The sequence below is a fragment of the Cebus imitator genome, unplaced genomic scaffold (genome assembly GCF_001604975.1).
Source record: "Cebus imitator isolate Cc_AM_T3 unplaced genomic scaffold, Cebus_imitator-1.0 Scaffold18, whole genome shotgun sequence".
Classification (NCBI taxonomy): Eukaryota; Metazoa; Chordata; class Mammalia; order Primates; family Cebidae; genus Cebus; species Cebus imitator.
In genome coordinates this window covers 13,372,405-13,386,279 of record NW_016107333.1, presented here as the reverse complement: position 1 = coordinate 13,386,279, position 13,875 = coordinate 13,372,405, and the positions used below count along the sequence as shown (strand labels likewise).

Here is a 13,875-nt window from a genome sequence, read left to right as displayed (position 1 = left end):
CGCCCAGCATGATTTATCTCTTAATTAGAAACAAACTATAAATCAATAGTACTTTGATACTTTAAGAGAAAAATGCCTAAAAGTTCTCATAATGAAAACCAAGTGAAGAAAAAATTAGGAAATTTAATGTAGAGGCAGTGATGATGATAACTGTATGAATATAAAGATATTCTCCTTAGAACCTCAACGTTTTAGAGGCAAAATCTTTACTTTCCTCTGGTATTAAGCTTTTTTGAACTCTTGGAATAATTCTTCTAAACTTGGGATCTTTTCAAGGGCCAAGACAATTTTATTCAAGTTAGATCCCTAGCAATTTGCACAGTACTTAGCACATAGCAGGTCCTCATAAAATGTTTGTTGAGTAAGTGAATGGGTAAATAAATGCTGCCTTAAATACACAGGTAATTAGCCTTTGAAACAATGTCTCCTATGGTGGTTTCCTCCGTTGTCCTTTGTAAATAGTGCTTACATCATGGCCTTTTAATTCAGTTCAAGGGCCATTTTTGAGCAGCTGTAATCTACCATTTGCTAATGTCTTACATTATCTCTGGTTTAGTCCTCAACAAAGCCTGGCAACATAGAAATGTGAGGCTCAGAAAGGTAAAACACATTTCAACTAGGAGTTAAACTCAAGTCTGCCTCCACTAAGCACTGCAGGGGATAGGTGAGTGAGGCCCATACTCACCTTCAAAAAGCTTACAGACTGGTCTGATAGACAAAGGAAACACCCGGTGTCTTAATGCAGAAGAGAATGTGACCAGAGCATAAGAAATGTTTAAGCACTGGAGGGTTATAAAGAAAGGGTAAATCATACTCAACTGTAATGGAATAAGGAATGACTTCTAAAAGAAGGTGGACCTGTCCCTTAGATGGACAAGTTGAGTGACTGCCCTGGCTTCACGTTTGGTGAGGTAGGAGGGGGTGGCAGAGGGAAGGGTGCAGAACCCCAATTTTCTTTTCTGAATATCATTGTATGTCAAAAGTTCTGTCTTTAACAAGAAAGATACACATAGAGCTCCTGCCTTGAGCATGCTGACTACCCCAAATGGTTGAATCAGGGCAACTCTTAGGGATGACATTTGATACAGATTTCACTATTGAAATTAATAAAGGTGCAGAAACAAGAAAGATGGAGGGTGTGTCTAGAAATTGTCCCGATTAATTAGAACAAGGGCTATATGCAAGAGAATAATAAGAGGAAGGACTGGAAAAGTAGGCTACGACTCTAGCATGAAAGTTCTTATATGTATGGCTAAGGGGTGACCATTAGCCATACATATGCTTCAAATGCTTCATAAACATTAGAATTATTATTATTAACATTTGTTGGTTGAGTGAGTGAATCAATGAATGAGCTTCTTCCCAAGAAGACAATTCATACCTTTTGCAGAAGAAGCAACACTTCATGCGCTATTGTAGTGGTTCTCAATGGAAGAGAGCTTATGGGGAGGTGTGTGTGAGGGAGGTTGCACAGATGTTAGAAATGTTCTGCAAACTTCACACATTCATACTGATTTGAGAGCCATGGCTCTAACAGTTATTGGTTAAAGAGATGAAAGAGAGATCTACATAGGAGGACAGTACACCATCAAGGCCTGCATTTCTCCAGCTTCTGTTCTCACAAGAGTCACCCATAACCTCCTGACTGACAGTGTTGCTGCCTATGGTCTGTCGTATGTGACTTGAGCATTCTGCATTGTTTGACACTGTTAACCGCTTGAAACTTTCTTCTCATCCTGTGGCTATTTTTTCTCTCTCTCTTCCTTTTCCTTAATAAGCTTTTTGCAAGTTATTGCTCCTCCAACTGCCAGTGCCTCTGGATGTTTCCACCGTGTTCTATTCTTGTTCATCTCACTCTACACAGCGCCCTGGGAAGTCTCATCTAGCCCACCTAATTTCAGCTGCCATTGGGTGACAGCTCTCAAAGCTCTATTTGTGACCCCAACTTTTCTCCTAAGTATTAGATTATTTCCAGGATATATTTAAGCATCTCAAGCGTAATGTGTTTGATCCTAAGCTCATTCTTTTTCCCTTCCTTCCCTATCTCCACCCTCAACATGGATCTACCTGCCCCGACTTTCTCTAGTCCTCCCTTCTAGATCTTTGTGAATAATGTCACTAATCATTCAGTTTCATAAACTAGACACTTGAAAATCTTCCTCAACTTCTATTTGTCCCTCAACAACTCTTTCTTCCTCTTCCAGTTGGTCCCCAAACCCTATCTATTCTAACTTTAAAAATAAGTTTTTCATATCCAAACTTTCCTCCCACTCTGACACCTACTGTCTCAGTCATTTCCTTGTTGTCTCTTGTTTCTTGGATTATCCTGCCACCAGCCTCTCCCCACTGTAGTCTAATGCCTCCAAAGTCAAAATTAAATTGTAACCATGTCATATTTCTGCTTTACAACTTTTTATGATTCATTATGCCCATAGGACAAAATTCAACCTCAGAAGCTAGGCATTCCCACAACCTGGAATCCTAACACCATCCAACCTGACTCTACAGATTTTTTTTCTGCCTCATCTCCTTCAACTGTTTTCCACTTGGTGTACACTCAGGCACACTAAACTTCTCACATTCCCCAAATGGGCCCCGCCCTTTCACGTAGGATTCCCGCCAAGTCAATTCTACAAAGGCTGATTGGGGAATCTACTATGTACCAGACACTGTTCTGGGGCCCCAAAAACAAAAATAAGAAGATAAAGATCCTTCTGTCAATGAGTTCAGACAATGCTGAAACATAAAATGTGGTGGAAATGAATGGTACACCCAAAAATGGCTAAGATGGTCAACTGCATGGTATATGCTTCTTACCACAATTTAAAATGAAAAAGTTATTTTAAAAAGATGCACTGAGAAAAATGTCTAAAGACCAAGCTGCAACGAGCAATTGCCTTCCTTGCCCTCCTTTTATTTCTTCTTCTTTTTTTTTTTCTGAGATGGAGTTTCACTCTGTTGCCCAGGCTAGAGTGTGGTGATGTGATCTCAGCTCATTGCAACCTCTGCCTCCCAGGTTCAAGCTATTCTCCTGCTTCAGCCTCCCTAGCAGCTGGGACCACAGGCATGTGCCATCACACCTGGATAATTTTTGTATTTTTATTAGAGACGGGGTTTCGCCATGTTGGCCAGGCTGGTCTTGAATTCCTGATCTCAAGGGATCCACCTGCCTCGGTCTCCCAAAGTGCTGGGATTACAGGCATGAGCCACCACACCTGGCCCCTTGCCCTCCTTTTCAACCTGCAGACTCCTCTGTATCTTTTACAGTCTGGCTAAGGTGGTTAAATGATGCCTTGTTTGTGGATCCCACCTGATTCCCTCAGTCTGTGTTGCCTTCGCCTTTCCTCTGTGTTCTCACAGTGCTTTATGTATATCTCTTACAGCACGTCACATGTATGCAAGTCTTTTATTTACTTCTCTGTTTCTGCCACAAGCCTATAAGTTCCCTGAGGGCTGGTACCATTTCTCACATAAACATACTTCCTATATCTCTATAAGAATTATCAGCCAGGTATAGTGGCTCATGCCTGTAATCCCAACACTTTGGGGGGCCAAGGCAGGAGGATTGCTTGAGCCCAGGAGTTCAAGACCACCTGAGCAACATGGTGAGACCCTGACTACTTTTAAAAATTAGCCAGGTGTGGTGGCATGTGCCTATAGTCCCAGCTACTTGGGAGGCTGAGGTGGGAGGATCACTTGAGCCTGGGAGCGAGGCTGCTGTGAGCCGTGATGAGCCATTGCACTTTAGCCTGGGAAACAGAGTGAAACCCTCTCTAAAGAAAACAAAAGAATTATCTATTGAATTAATTAGTTAATTAATTTACCATGAATCATGTACCAGACTTCACGCTAACTGCTTTGCATACATAATCTCTTTTTATCCTTATCACTGCATGAGGGTAGGTCCTGTTTTTATTTTCATGTTTACAGACAAGAGAACTGAGGTGAGAGCCTAAGTATCTTGCTCAAAGTCATACAGTTAGTCAGTAGTGGAGATTTGAGCCAAACTGATATTGAAAGGAAAAGTGATCAATATAAGAAGTTTCCAAGGGAAAAAAGCAGAGAAGAGAGTCGAGAATATTAGTTGAAAAGATGCAGCAGGAAGAACTGGCTTCTTCGGTGAGCGACACCATGTTATACACCTTGTGGAAGTAGTTTCGTTTAGAATCACGTCACCTGCATGACCTCTCTGTGAGACATAAAGAAACCAAGGTTCAGGAAAGTCGTATTTCTTGCCTGAGATCACAGAGGCTGCTGGAGGCAGAGCCGTCAACCAACGTTTCTCCCAGCATCTCACTTGGTTCTCAGAGAAAGCAGTGGGAGCATGAAAAAGATTTTGAAGTGAAGAAAAGATTATCCAGAGGACCCTACAGTGAATTAGAATCAGACTAAGTGGGTAGGTTGAGAAGCCTAGGGAATTTCTGAGACAGCCACTGTGAGAAACATATATGTGTATGTGTATGTATATATATATACACACACACACACACACATATATATATATATATATATATATATATATATATGTATTTTATTTCTCACAGCCACTGTGAGAAACATATATGTGTGTGTGTATATATATATATTTTAGATGGAGTTTCACTCTTGTTGCCCAGGCTGGAGTACAGTGGCGTGATCTCAGCTCATTGAACCTCCACCTCCCGAGTTCAAGTGATTCTCCTGCCTCAGCCTCCTGAGTAGCTGGGATTACAGGCATGAGCCACCACACCCAGCTAATTTTGTATTTTTGGTAAGAGACGGGTTTCTCCATGTTGGTCAGGCTGGTCTTGAACTCCTGATCTCAGGTGATCTGCCCACCTCAGCCTCCCAAAGTGCTGGGATTACAGGTGTGAGCCACGGCGCCCAGCCAAGAAGTATTATTTTTTTAAAAATCCAGGTAAAATTGAATAAATAGAGTTGTCAGGCACTGTGGCTCATGCCTGTAATCCCAGCACTTTGGGAGGCTGAGGTGGGCCGATCACTTGGGGCCAGGAGTACAAGACCAGCCTGGATATGGCAAAACCCTGTCTCTACAAAAAGTACAAAAATTATCTGTGTGTGGTGACATGTGCCTGTAGTCCCAGCTACCTGCAAGGCTGAAGCAGGAGGATCACTTGAGCCCGGGAAGTTGAGGCTACAGTAAGTGGAGATAGCGCCACTGTACTCCAGCCTGGAACAAAAGAAGACCCTGTCTCAAGAAAACAAATACAGTGTTGATGAGCATTGGTTTGGAGATCCAACTGAAGTTAGGGCTCATGAATTTGTGATAAGCCCAAAAAGCACATTTCACTCATACATATATATGAAAAAAAGTATGTATATATGTATGTGCACACACACATATACACGCTTTGTTCAACTATTTTTGCCATCTCAAGAGCAAAGAAACTGCTGCAGGTTGTCAAACTGTGAGAATAAGCAATTCTGGGAGTATAGAGAGGGCTGAGGAGAAGGACTTTTGATTAGTATTAAGGACTTATGGCTGGGTGCTGTTTCTTACATCTGTAGCCCCAGCGCTTGGGAGGCCAAGGTGAGAGGACTGCTTGAGGCCAGGAGTTTGAGACCAGCCTGGGCAACATAGCAAGACCGTGTCTCTACAAAAAAAAAATTTTTTTTAATCAACCAGGCATGATGGTTCCAGCCTGTAGTCCCACCTACTCAGGAGGCTAAGGCAGGAGGATCACTTGAGCTCAGGAGGTTGAGGCTGCAGTGAGCCATGGTGATACCACTGTACTCTGGTCTTTGTGTTAGAGTGCAACCCTCTCTTAAAAAAAAAAAAAAGAAAAAGGAAAGAAAAGAAGGCCAGGCACAGTGGCTCATGCCTGTAATCTCAGCACTTTGGGGGGCCGAGGCAGGCAAATCACCTGAGGTCAGGAGTTCGAGACCAGCCTGACCAACATGGAGAAACCATGTCTCTACTGAAAATACAAAAAATTAGCTGGGCGTGGTGGCACAAACCTGTAATCCCAGCTACTGGGGAGGCTGAGGCAGGAGAATCGCTTAAACCCAGAAGGCAGGGGTTGCAGGTGAGCTGAGATCATGCCATTTCACTCCAGCCTGGTCAACAAGAGCGAAACTCTGTCTCAAAAGAAAAGAAAAGCTCCTCAAAAGAGCTATCTGTTCTCATGCTCAAATTCCTCTACTCCCATTCTCCCAATTCCTCTTCCACTGGGTTCCCTGCTCCCTATGTATTACACTGAAACTCTTCCTGTGAAGAACACCAACAGCCTTCGTGTTGTTCAGTGCAACACTCCACCTCATGCCCCATCTTCTCTGACCTTTCGATATCTGACACAGCTGATGCTGCCCTCCTCCTTGAAATGTTTTTTGGCTTCCAGAACACTTACACTCTCATGACATCTTTTCCTTTCTCGCTGAATGCTTCCACTCTGTCTTCTTTGCTGGTTCATCCTCACCCAACCAAAAGGCATTCATATTTCATGCCTTCCATGTTAGAATAAATTATGTGTTTGTTTTTGCAGCAGACATGCTTTTCTGATTATATCTTGCTTATCTGTCATTTAGTTAGCTTTCATTCTCTGAGCATACACTCACTGGCTAAAGGAGGAGTCTCAGAAATGTGCTGTGTGGTAAAGGGAGTCTCTGGGGATGGTCAAGCCTAATCTTCACCTGGGTGATCTACAGTCGCTCACTGGTCCTTACGTGTCCTCTCTGTTGTAGCGTGTTCCTGCCACCCAGTAGGATCAGCTGTCCTTCCTGCCAACTCAGTGACATTCTGTGACCCCAGCAATGGTGACTGCCCTTGCAAGCCTGGGGTGGCAGGGCCACATTGTGACAGGTGCATGGTGGGATACTGGGGCTTCGGAGACTATGGCTGTCGACCATGTGATTGTGCAGGGAGCTGTGACCCTATCACTGGAGACTGCACCAGCAGGTGAGTGTGCATGGCTCTTGCTCTCAGCTGATATATTTCAGACTCTTTCAAAAATCTGTAGTGATTTGGAAAATCTTACATTCTGTTAATGAAGCAAAGCTATGCTTGCACATCTCTTTCAAAGAATTTTTGTCAGGCCAGGCCTGGTGGCTCACACCTGCATTCCCAGCACTTTGGGAGGCTGAGGCAGGTGGATCACTTGAGGTCAGGAGTTCAAGACAAGCCTGGCCAACATGATGAAACCCTGTCTCTGCTAAAAATACAAAAAAATTAGCTGGGTATGGTGGTGGGTACCTGTAATGCCTGCAACTCAGGAGGCTGAGGCAGGAGAATCACTTGAACCCCGGAGGTGGAGATTGCAGTGAGCCAAGGTCACACCATTGCACTCCAGCCTGGGCAACAAGAGCAAAACTCTCTTAAAAAACAGATACAAGCAAAAAATGTTGGTCAAATTACAAACTCAAGTAATTTGTTCTTGCAAGATTCTAGAGATCATCTAGTTCATTTTGCAAAATAAATTATTTGTCTTTACAATAGTTCCTTAAAACATTATTTATTTCTAGAAAAAGGAAGTATGGGAAGGTAGAAGATAAAGTTTCAATCTCTATAAATAGATTCATTTCTATACAAGTTCTTAAAAATTCCTTACTACATTCTTTATCATTTTCTATTTTATTAGCAACACAGACATGGACTGGTATCATGAAGTTCCTGACTTCCGTCCCATGCACAATAAGAGCGAACCCACCTGGGAATGGGGGGATGCGCAGGGATTTTCCGCACTGCTACACTCAGGTGAGATGGATATAACCCAGTGTCATATTTTCAGGTCTGATCTTGGGTAACAGTGATAAGTGACAAACCAGGTACAGCTTTTGGATCCTAGGAGAGGAACTCTTTAGTTCTGGGGTTTCATGGTATGATAAAATAGTGACCCTTCCGTAAATATGAAACTGTGAAATATAGCTAAGGGGTATTTTAACATATTTTTGTTTTCTGATTATTAGAGTAATGTATGTAATTGGTATAGAAAATTTGGAAAATGCAAAACATCATAGTAAACAAAAAAGCACCTAAAATCTCATTATTCTACTGTTGATACTTCGTTATGCTTTTCTCGCTCTAAAACACAGTTAAGAGCCTCCTGAGCGGGGTGAGTGTAATCTCAGCATTTTGGGAGGCCAAGGGAGAAGGATTGCTTAAGCCTAAGAGTTCAAGACCAGCCTGGGCAACATAGCAAGACTTCTTTCTACAAAAATAAAAAGTTAGCCCAGTGTGGTGGCATACACCTGTAGTCCCAGCTACTTGAGAGGCTAAGGTGGGAGGATCACTTGAGTGGTCTAAGGCTGCAGTGAGCTGTGATGGTGTCATTGCACTCCAGGCTGGGTGACAGAGTAAGACCTTGTCTCAAAAAAGTGCCTACTGAATATATCAGGTTTGGAAATGTACAAATCCATTGAAAGGAAAAATATTCTCATAAACCTAGCTTGCCTTAATAGGTACAAAGCAAAAGCCAGTTGTGAATTCCTTATGTTTATAGTTTTTTTACAGCTAGAAAGCAAAAGTAATTTTACAAATTAAATATAAGCCAAATAATAAAGCCTAAAAATTCAAATTAATAACATTAACTGAAAAAAAATAATTAAAAAGAAAAAAAATAACTAACTGAATATGAAAAAATGATTTTTACCAAAGCCAAAACACTGCTCACTACATAAACATAGTTCTTTGAGTTTACTCAGTATGTGCTCCTATTTCCTCTGACTCAATTTCCCTGTGACATTTTTCTGTTTCTTTTGAAGAGCATGCTGTGATAGTGGTATGAATTCTCAGTTTCTGTGTTCGCCTTGTCTCTATTCTTTTCTTGCACAAAAGCACATGATTGTATTTAGCACTAACTTGCTCCTTAACCCAAATTTTAATGTGGGTGTGAAATCTTGTGTCGGTACTTGAATATAAAGTGCTCACCAAAGGCTTCAAATTAAACTCACAGTGAGCTAAATACATTTTATTATGCAACATTACAAATAGTAAAAATGCGATTGCAATGAGCACCCATACTCCTTCAAAGGGTTAGCAGATCTCTCACTTTGCCATAATTGTTTCATATTCTCATTTAAGTTATAGCATGTTACAGAAGCTTTTGCGGTCCCTGATGTACCCAGTCACAAGCCCAGCTGCCTCCCTTTGTCCACAGAAGAATAACCACGATGGTGAACTTGATGTTGATCATCCGCTTTCATGTTCTTACTATTTTATTACTTATTTTTTTTTTAGTATTTCAAAATTCCATGCACATGATATCTACTCTTTTAAAATGTTTTTGGTAGCCAGGCTTGGTGGCGTGCGCCTATAGTACCAGCTACTCAGGAGGCTGAAGCAGGAAGATCTCTTGAGCCCAGAAGTCTGAGGCTGTGGTGTACCATAATAGCACCTGTAAATAGCTACTGAACTCTAAGGCAACATAGCAAGAACCCATCTCTGCAATGTAATAAGCAAAACATTTTTTACCTGATTGTGTATTTTTTTTAGGTTTATCCATCTCAAAAAAATTCATATAAAAAGAGTTATATGAATATACCATTTTTATTCTCTTGTTTGTTTGCCATTTTGGATCTCTCCAATTTCTAATTTTCCACCATTATAAATAATGCTACCATGAACGTTCTCTCATATGTGACTTTGTGTACTTGAGAAGGTGTCTCACCAGGCCAGGGGCTGGCCAACCACAGCCCTCAGGCCAAGTCTGCCACCTGTTTTTCTATAGCTTGTGGGCTACCTCCTCTAAGAACGTTTTTCACAGTTTTAAATCCTTACACTTTAAATGGTTATGGAAGTACCTGTCTTTATTCTTGGCCATTCAGGTTTACTTTTCTGTGAATTTCCTGTCTGTAATTTTCTTACTAATTTGTAGCAGTTCTTTATAAATTTATACATTCATCCAACAGATAGGTATTAAGTTCCTCTGTCGTGGGGCAGCACTGTAAATATAGTAAGTGAACAAAACAGATGAAATCCCTGCCTCTGTGCCTCTTCCATTCTGGTGGAGGAAAACAGCTAATAATCAAATAATATATTTGGTATAATAAAAAAATAATTTAGGGACGGGGTAAGATATGTTTTAGAAGGTCATACTTTTAAATAAGGTGATCAGGTAAGCCCTATGAAAGGTGACATTTGAGTGGGAAAAAAATCTGGAGGCGGTAAGAAGGATAGCTATACAGGTGGCAGTGGAAAGAGAGTTTAGGCAGAAGATACAGCAAGTCTTTAAAGCCTGAGGGGGAATTGGCCTGCTTTCTCTAGAAACAGCAAGAAGGCCAGTGTGGCTGGAGCACAGCAAGCTGGGAAGAGAAGTGGAAGAGGAAATATAAGAGGCTGTAGAGGCCACTATAAGGACTTTGGCTTTCACCTGGAGTCAGATGGAAGCCATTACAGCATTTCAAGCAGAGGTGTGGCATTGAGAGTAACACCAGTCGGCATGCTTGGATGTTTGCCCTAGTCATATTCGGCGTTGTGGATGTAGGCATACACAAAGAGTTGACATTAAGCTAGGTTGAGGTTTTTCCAAGCAAGAATGAAGCAACAGAGGGCAATAATTATTCATGGAATTTAAACTGAGTATATAGGAATGTGAGGGTGAAATGAAGTAGTCATGATTATAGGGTTTCAAAGGACTGTTGGAGTTGGAAGCAAGCTAGAAGGATAGGATGTAGAGGTCAAAGAATGGGATATTTGAAATAGAGACTGGAAGGCCGGGTATGGTGGCTCATGTCTGTAATCCCAGCACTTTGGGAGGCCAAGGTCAGTGAATCACAAGGTCAGGAGTTCAAGACCAGCCTGGCCAACATGGTGAAACACCATCTTTACTAAAAATACAAAAAATCAGCTATGAATGGTGGCAGGCACCTGTAATCCCAGCTACTCAGGAGGCTGAGGCAGAAGAATTGCTTGAACTTGGGAGGCAGAGGTTGCAGCAAGACGAGATCATGCCACTGCACTCCAGCCTGGGTGACAGAGTGAGACTCTGTCTCAAAAAAAAAAAAAAAAAAAAAAAAAAAAAAAAAAAAAAAAAAAGAAAAAAAAAAAAAAAAAAAAAAAAAAAAAAAAAAAAAAAGAAGGAAAAGAAAAGAAATAGAGATTGGAAGAGTAGCAGTTATCAACAATGGCAACGTCTACGATATGGTCATGAGAATGAGTGGCTTTGGCTGAGGCCATTATTTGTAATGCTGTATATGGATGGATCTGTATCTTGTCTATCATGTTTCATGAGCCAGTACCACAATATATTATTACAGTCTTATAATGAGTCTTGATATCTGATATGGCAAGTCCCTTCATTTCATTGTTCTTTCTTAAAATTATATTAGCTATTGGTTCTTTGTCTTTCATGCGAACTTTAGATTAAGTTTATTGAATGCCACAAAAGGATCTGTTGGGATTTTTATTGCAGTTGTGCTGACTTTATAGATCATTTTGAAAAAAGTGAGAGTGTTGTAATATGGAATCGTCCCAAACATGAAGATATCTTTCTAGGGTCCTCTTTAAGGACTTTCAATAGCATTTGTCACTTTTCTCCAAAATGGTTTTACCTGCCTTTGATTAAATTTACTCCTAGTTACCTTTAGATTTTATTGCTATTGGGAAAGTATTCTTTACCTGAATTTTTAAATGGTTATTAATAATATAAAGGAGTACTATTTATTCTTAGTGTTTTGTGTTTTTGTGTTTGAGCTTGTATCCAGCAACTCTGCTGAACTTGTTTACTGATTCAAGTATGTATGGATTATCTTGGATTTTCTATGGTAGACCATCATATTATTGACAAATAAGGACAGTTTTGTCTCTCTTGCATAGTTCTCATGCCTCCTTTTTTTTCTTCCAGTACAGTGGTTTCCCAAATTTGATAGAAATAGTTTGAAATTTTCACCACTATAAAATTTGATATTGATTTTTGATAGGTAGGCTACATCAAGTAAAGGTCATTCTCTTCTATGTCTAATTTTATTATTAATGGGTTTTGTATTTAGCTGAATGACTTATCTGCATCTTTTGAGAAAATCAGATGGTCTTTCTCCTGTAATCTATCAATGTGGTATTTGAAAATAATTTTTTTGCAGTATCAGGCTTTTTTCTTTCTTTTATTTTTTCTTTAAGTTCTGGGATACATGTGCAGAAAGTACAGGTGCCATGGTGGTTTGCTACACCTGTCAACCCCTCACCTAGGTTTTAAGCCCTGCATGCATTAGGTTTTTGTCCTAATGCTCTCACTCCCCTCAACCCCCCACCCACCAATAGGCCCCAGTGTGTGTTGTGTGTGTGTTGTTCCCCTCCCTGTGTTCTCATTGTTCAACTCTCACTTATGAGTGAGAACCTGCACTGTTTGGTTTTCTGTTCCTGTGTTGGTTTGCTGAGAATGATGGCTTCCAGCTTCATCCATGTCCCTGCAAAGGACACGAACTCATTCTTTTTTATGGCTGCATAGTATTCCATGGTGTATATGTGCCACATTTTCTTTATCCAGTCTATCATTGATGGGCATTTGGGATGGCTCCAAGTCTTTGCTATTGTAAATAGTGCTGCAATAAATATATGTGTGCATATGTCTTTATAGTAGAATGATTTATAAACCTTTGGGTATATACCCAGTAATGGGATTGCTGGGTCTAATGGTATTTCTGGTTCTAGATCCTTGAGGAATTGCCACACTGTCTTCCACAATGGTTGAACTACTTTACACTCTCACCAACAGTGTAAAAGCGTTTCTATTTCTCCACAGCCATGCCAGTATCTATGTCAGAACGGCAGCTATTATCAAGCTATTCTTTTAGTCCTAGGATAAGTTATATTTGCTGTGATGTATTTTCATTCATACATTGCTGAATTTGATCTGCTAGGGTTTTTGTCATTTATTTATTTGCTTGCTTAGAATTTTCATATTGATGTTTGTAATTGATACTGGCCTATAATTTAATGTATTGCATTGTATATTAGAGTAAGTTAGGAGGTGCCCTTACCCACAATGTTTTTTTTCTATTCTCCGCAATTATTTATATAAAAATAGAAGGCTGGGTGCAGTGGTCATGCCTGTAATCCCAGTGCTTTGGGAAGCTGAGGCAGGTGGATCACCTGAGGCTGGGAGTTTGAGACCAGCCTGACCAACATGGAGAAGGCTCATCTCCACTAAAAATACAGAATTAGCCAGGCGTGGTGGTACATGCCTGTAATCCCAGCTACTTGGGAGGCTGAGGCAGGAGAATCGCTTGAACCCAGGAGGTGGAGGTTGCAGTGAGCCAAGATCAAGCCACTGCACTCTAGCCTGGACAGCAAGAGTGAAACTCCATCTCAAAAAATAAATAAATAAATAAAATCCTCTGTTACTTGAATTTTTGTTAGAATGTATCTGTGTCTGTGAGTACAGGGAAGTATTACTGATTCAATATCTGTAATGATTATTAATTTTAGTTGTGATTTGGTGTTGGTAATCAAAGTTTTCTAGAAAATTGCCAATTCTTTTAATTTAAAAAAATTGTATTGGCATAGAATTATACATGGTATTCACTTATAATTTATTAAACCTTTACTCAATCTGTCCTTAATCTTCTTTTTGTCCCTATGCTTATCTGTGCCTTTTTTCTTATTGTCTTACTCAATCTGACTGATCTTAATTTGCTTTTCTCAAAGATCAACTTTTGGTTAGCTTGATCCAATCTATTTAATTTTCTTTATTTCACTAATTCTGCTCTTTTAGCTTTATTATTTCTTTTCTTATGTTTTCTTTAAGTTTGCTTTTTTATTCCTTTTCTAGCTTTGTGAGCCCAGTGATTATTAACTCGTTTACTTTTAGTCTTTCTTATTTTTAACAAGTACTCTTAAGGTTAAACATTTTCTTGTAAGACCTCTTTAGCTGGATGATCCTATTGGCCTTTATAATATGTAGTATCTTCATTATCATTGAAGTTCTAACATTTTTGTAATTTCCA

At 40.2% G+C, this 13,875-nt stretch overlaps 1 protein-coding gene across 3 annotated transcripts in view; it reads left to right on the top strand.

The window, feature by feature from the left end:
• The window catches only part of NTN4 (netrin 4), a 123,905-nt gene that overhangs the window by 90,623 nt on the left and 19,407 nt on the right, over nt 1–13,875 (top strand). For all 3 annotated transcript variants that reach the window (XM_037733874.1, XM_017516080.1, XM_017516086.2), the window contains exons 6-7: nt 6,682–6,895; nt 7,575–7,690. In XM_037733874.1, the coding sequence (XP_037589802.1) occupies nt 6,682–6,895; nt 7,575–7,690 (330 nt within the window). The remainder of the gene's footprint in view (nt 1–6,681; nt 6,896–7,574; nt 7,691–13,875) is intronic.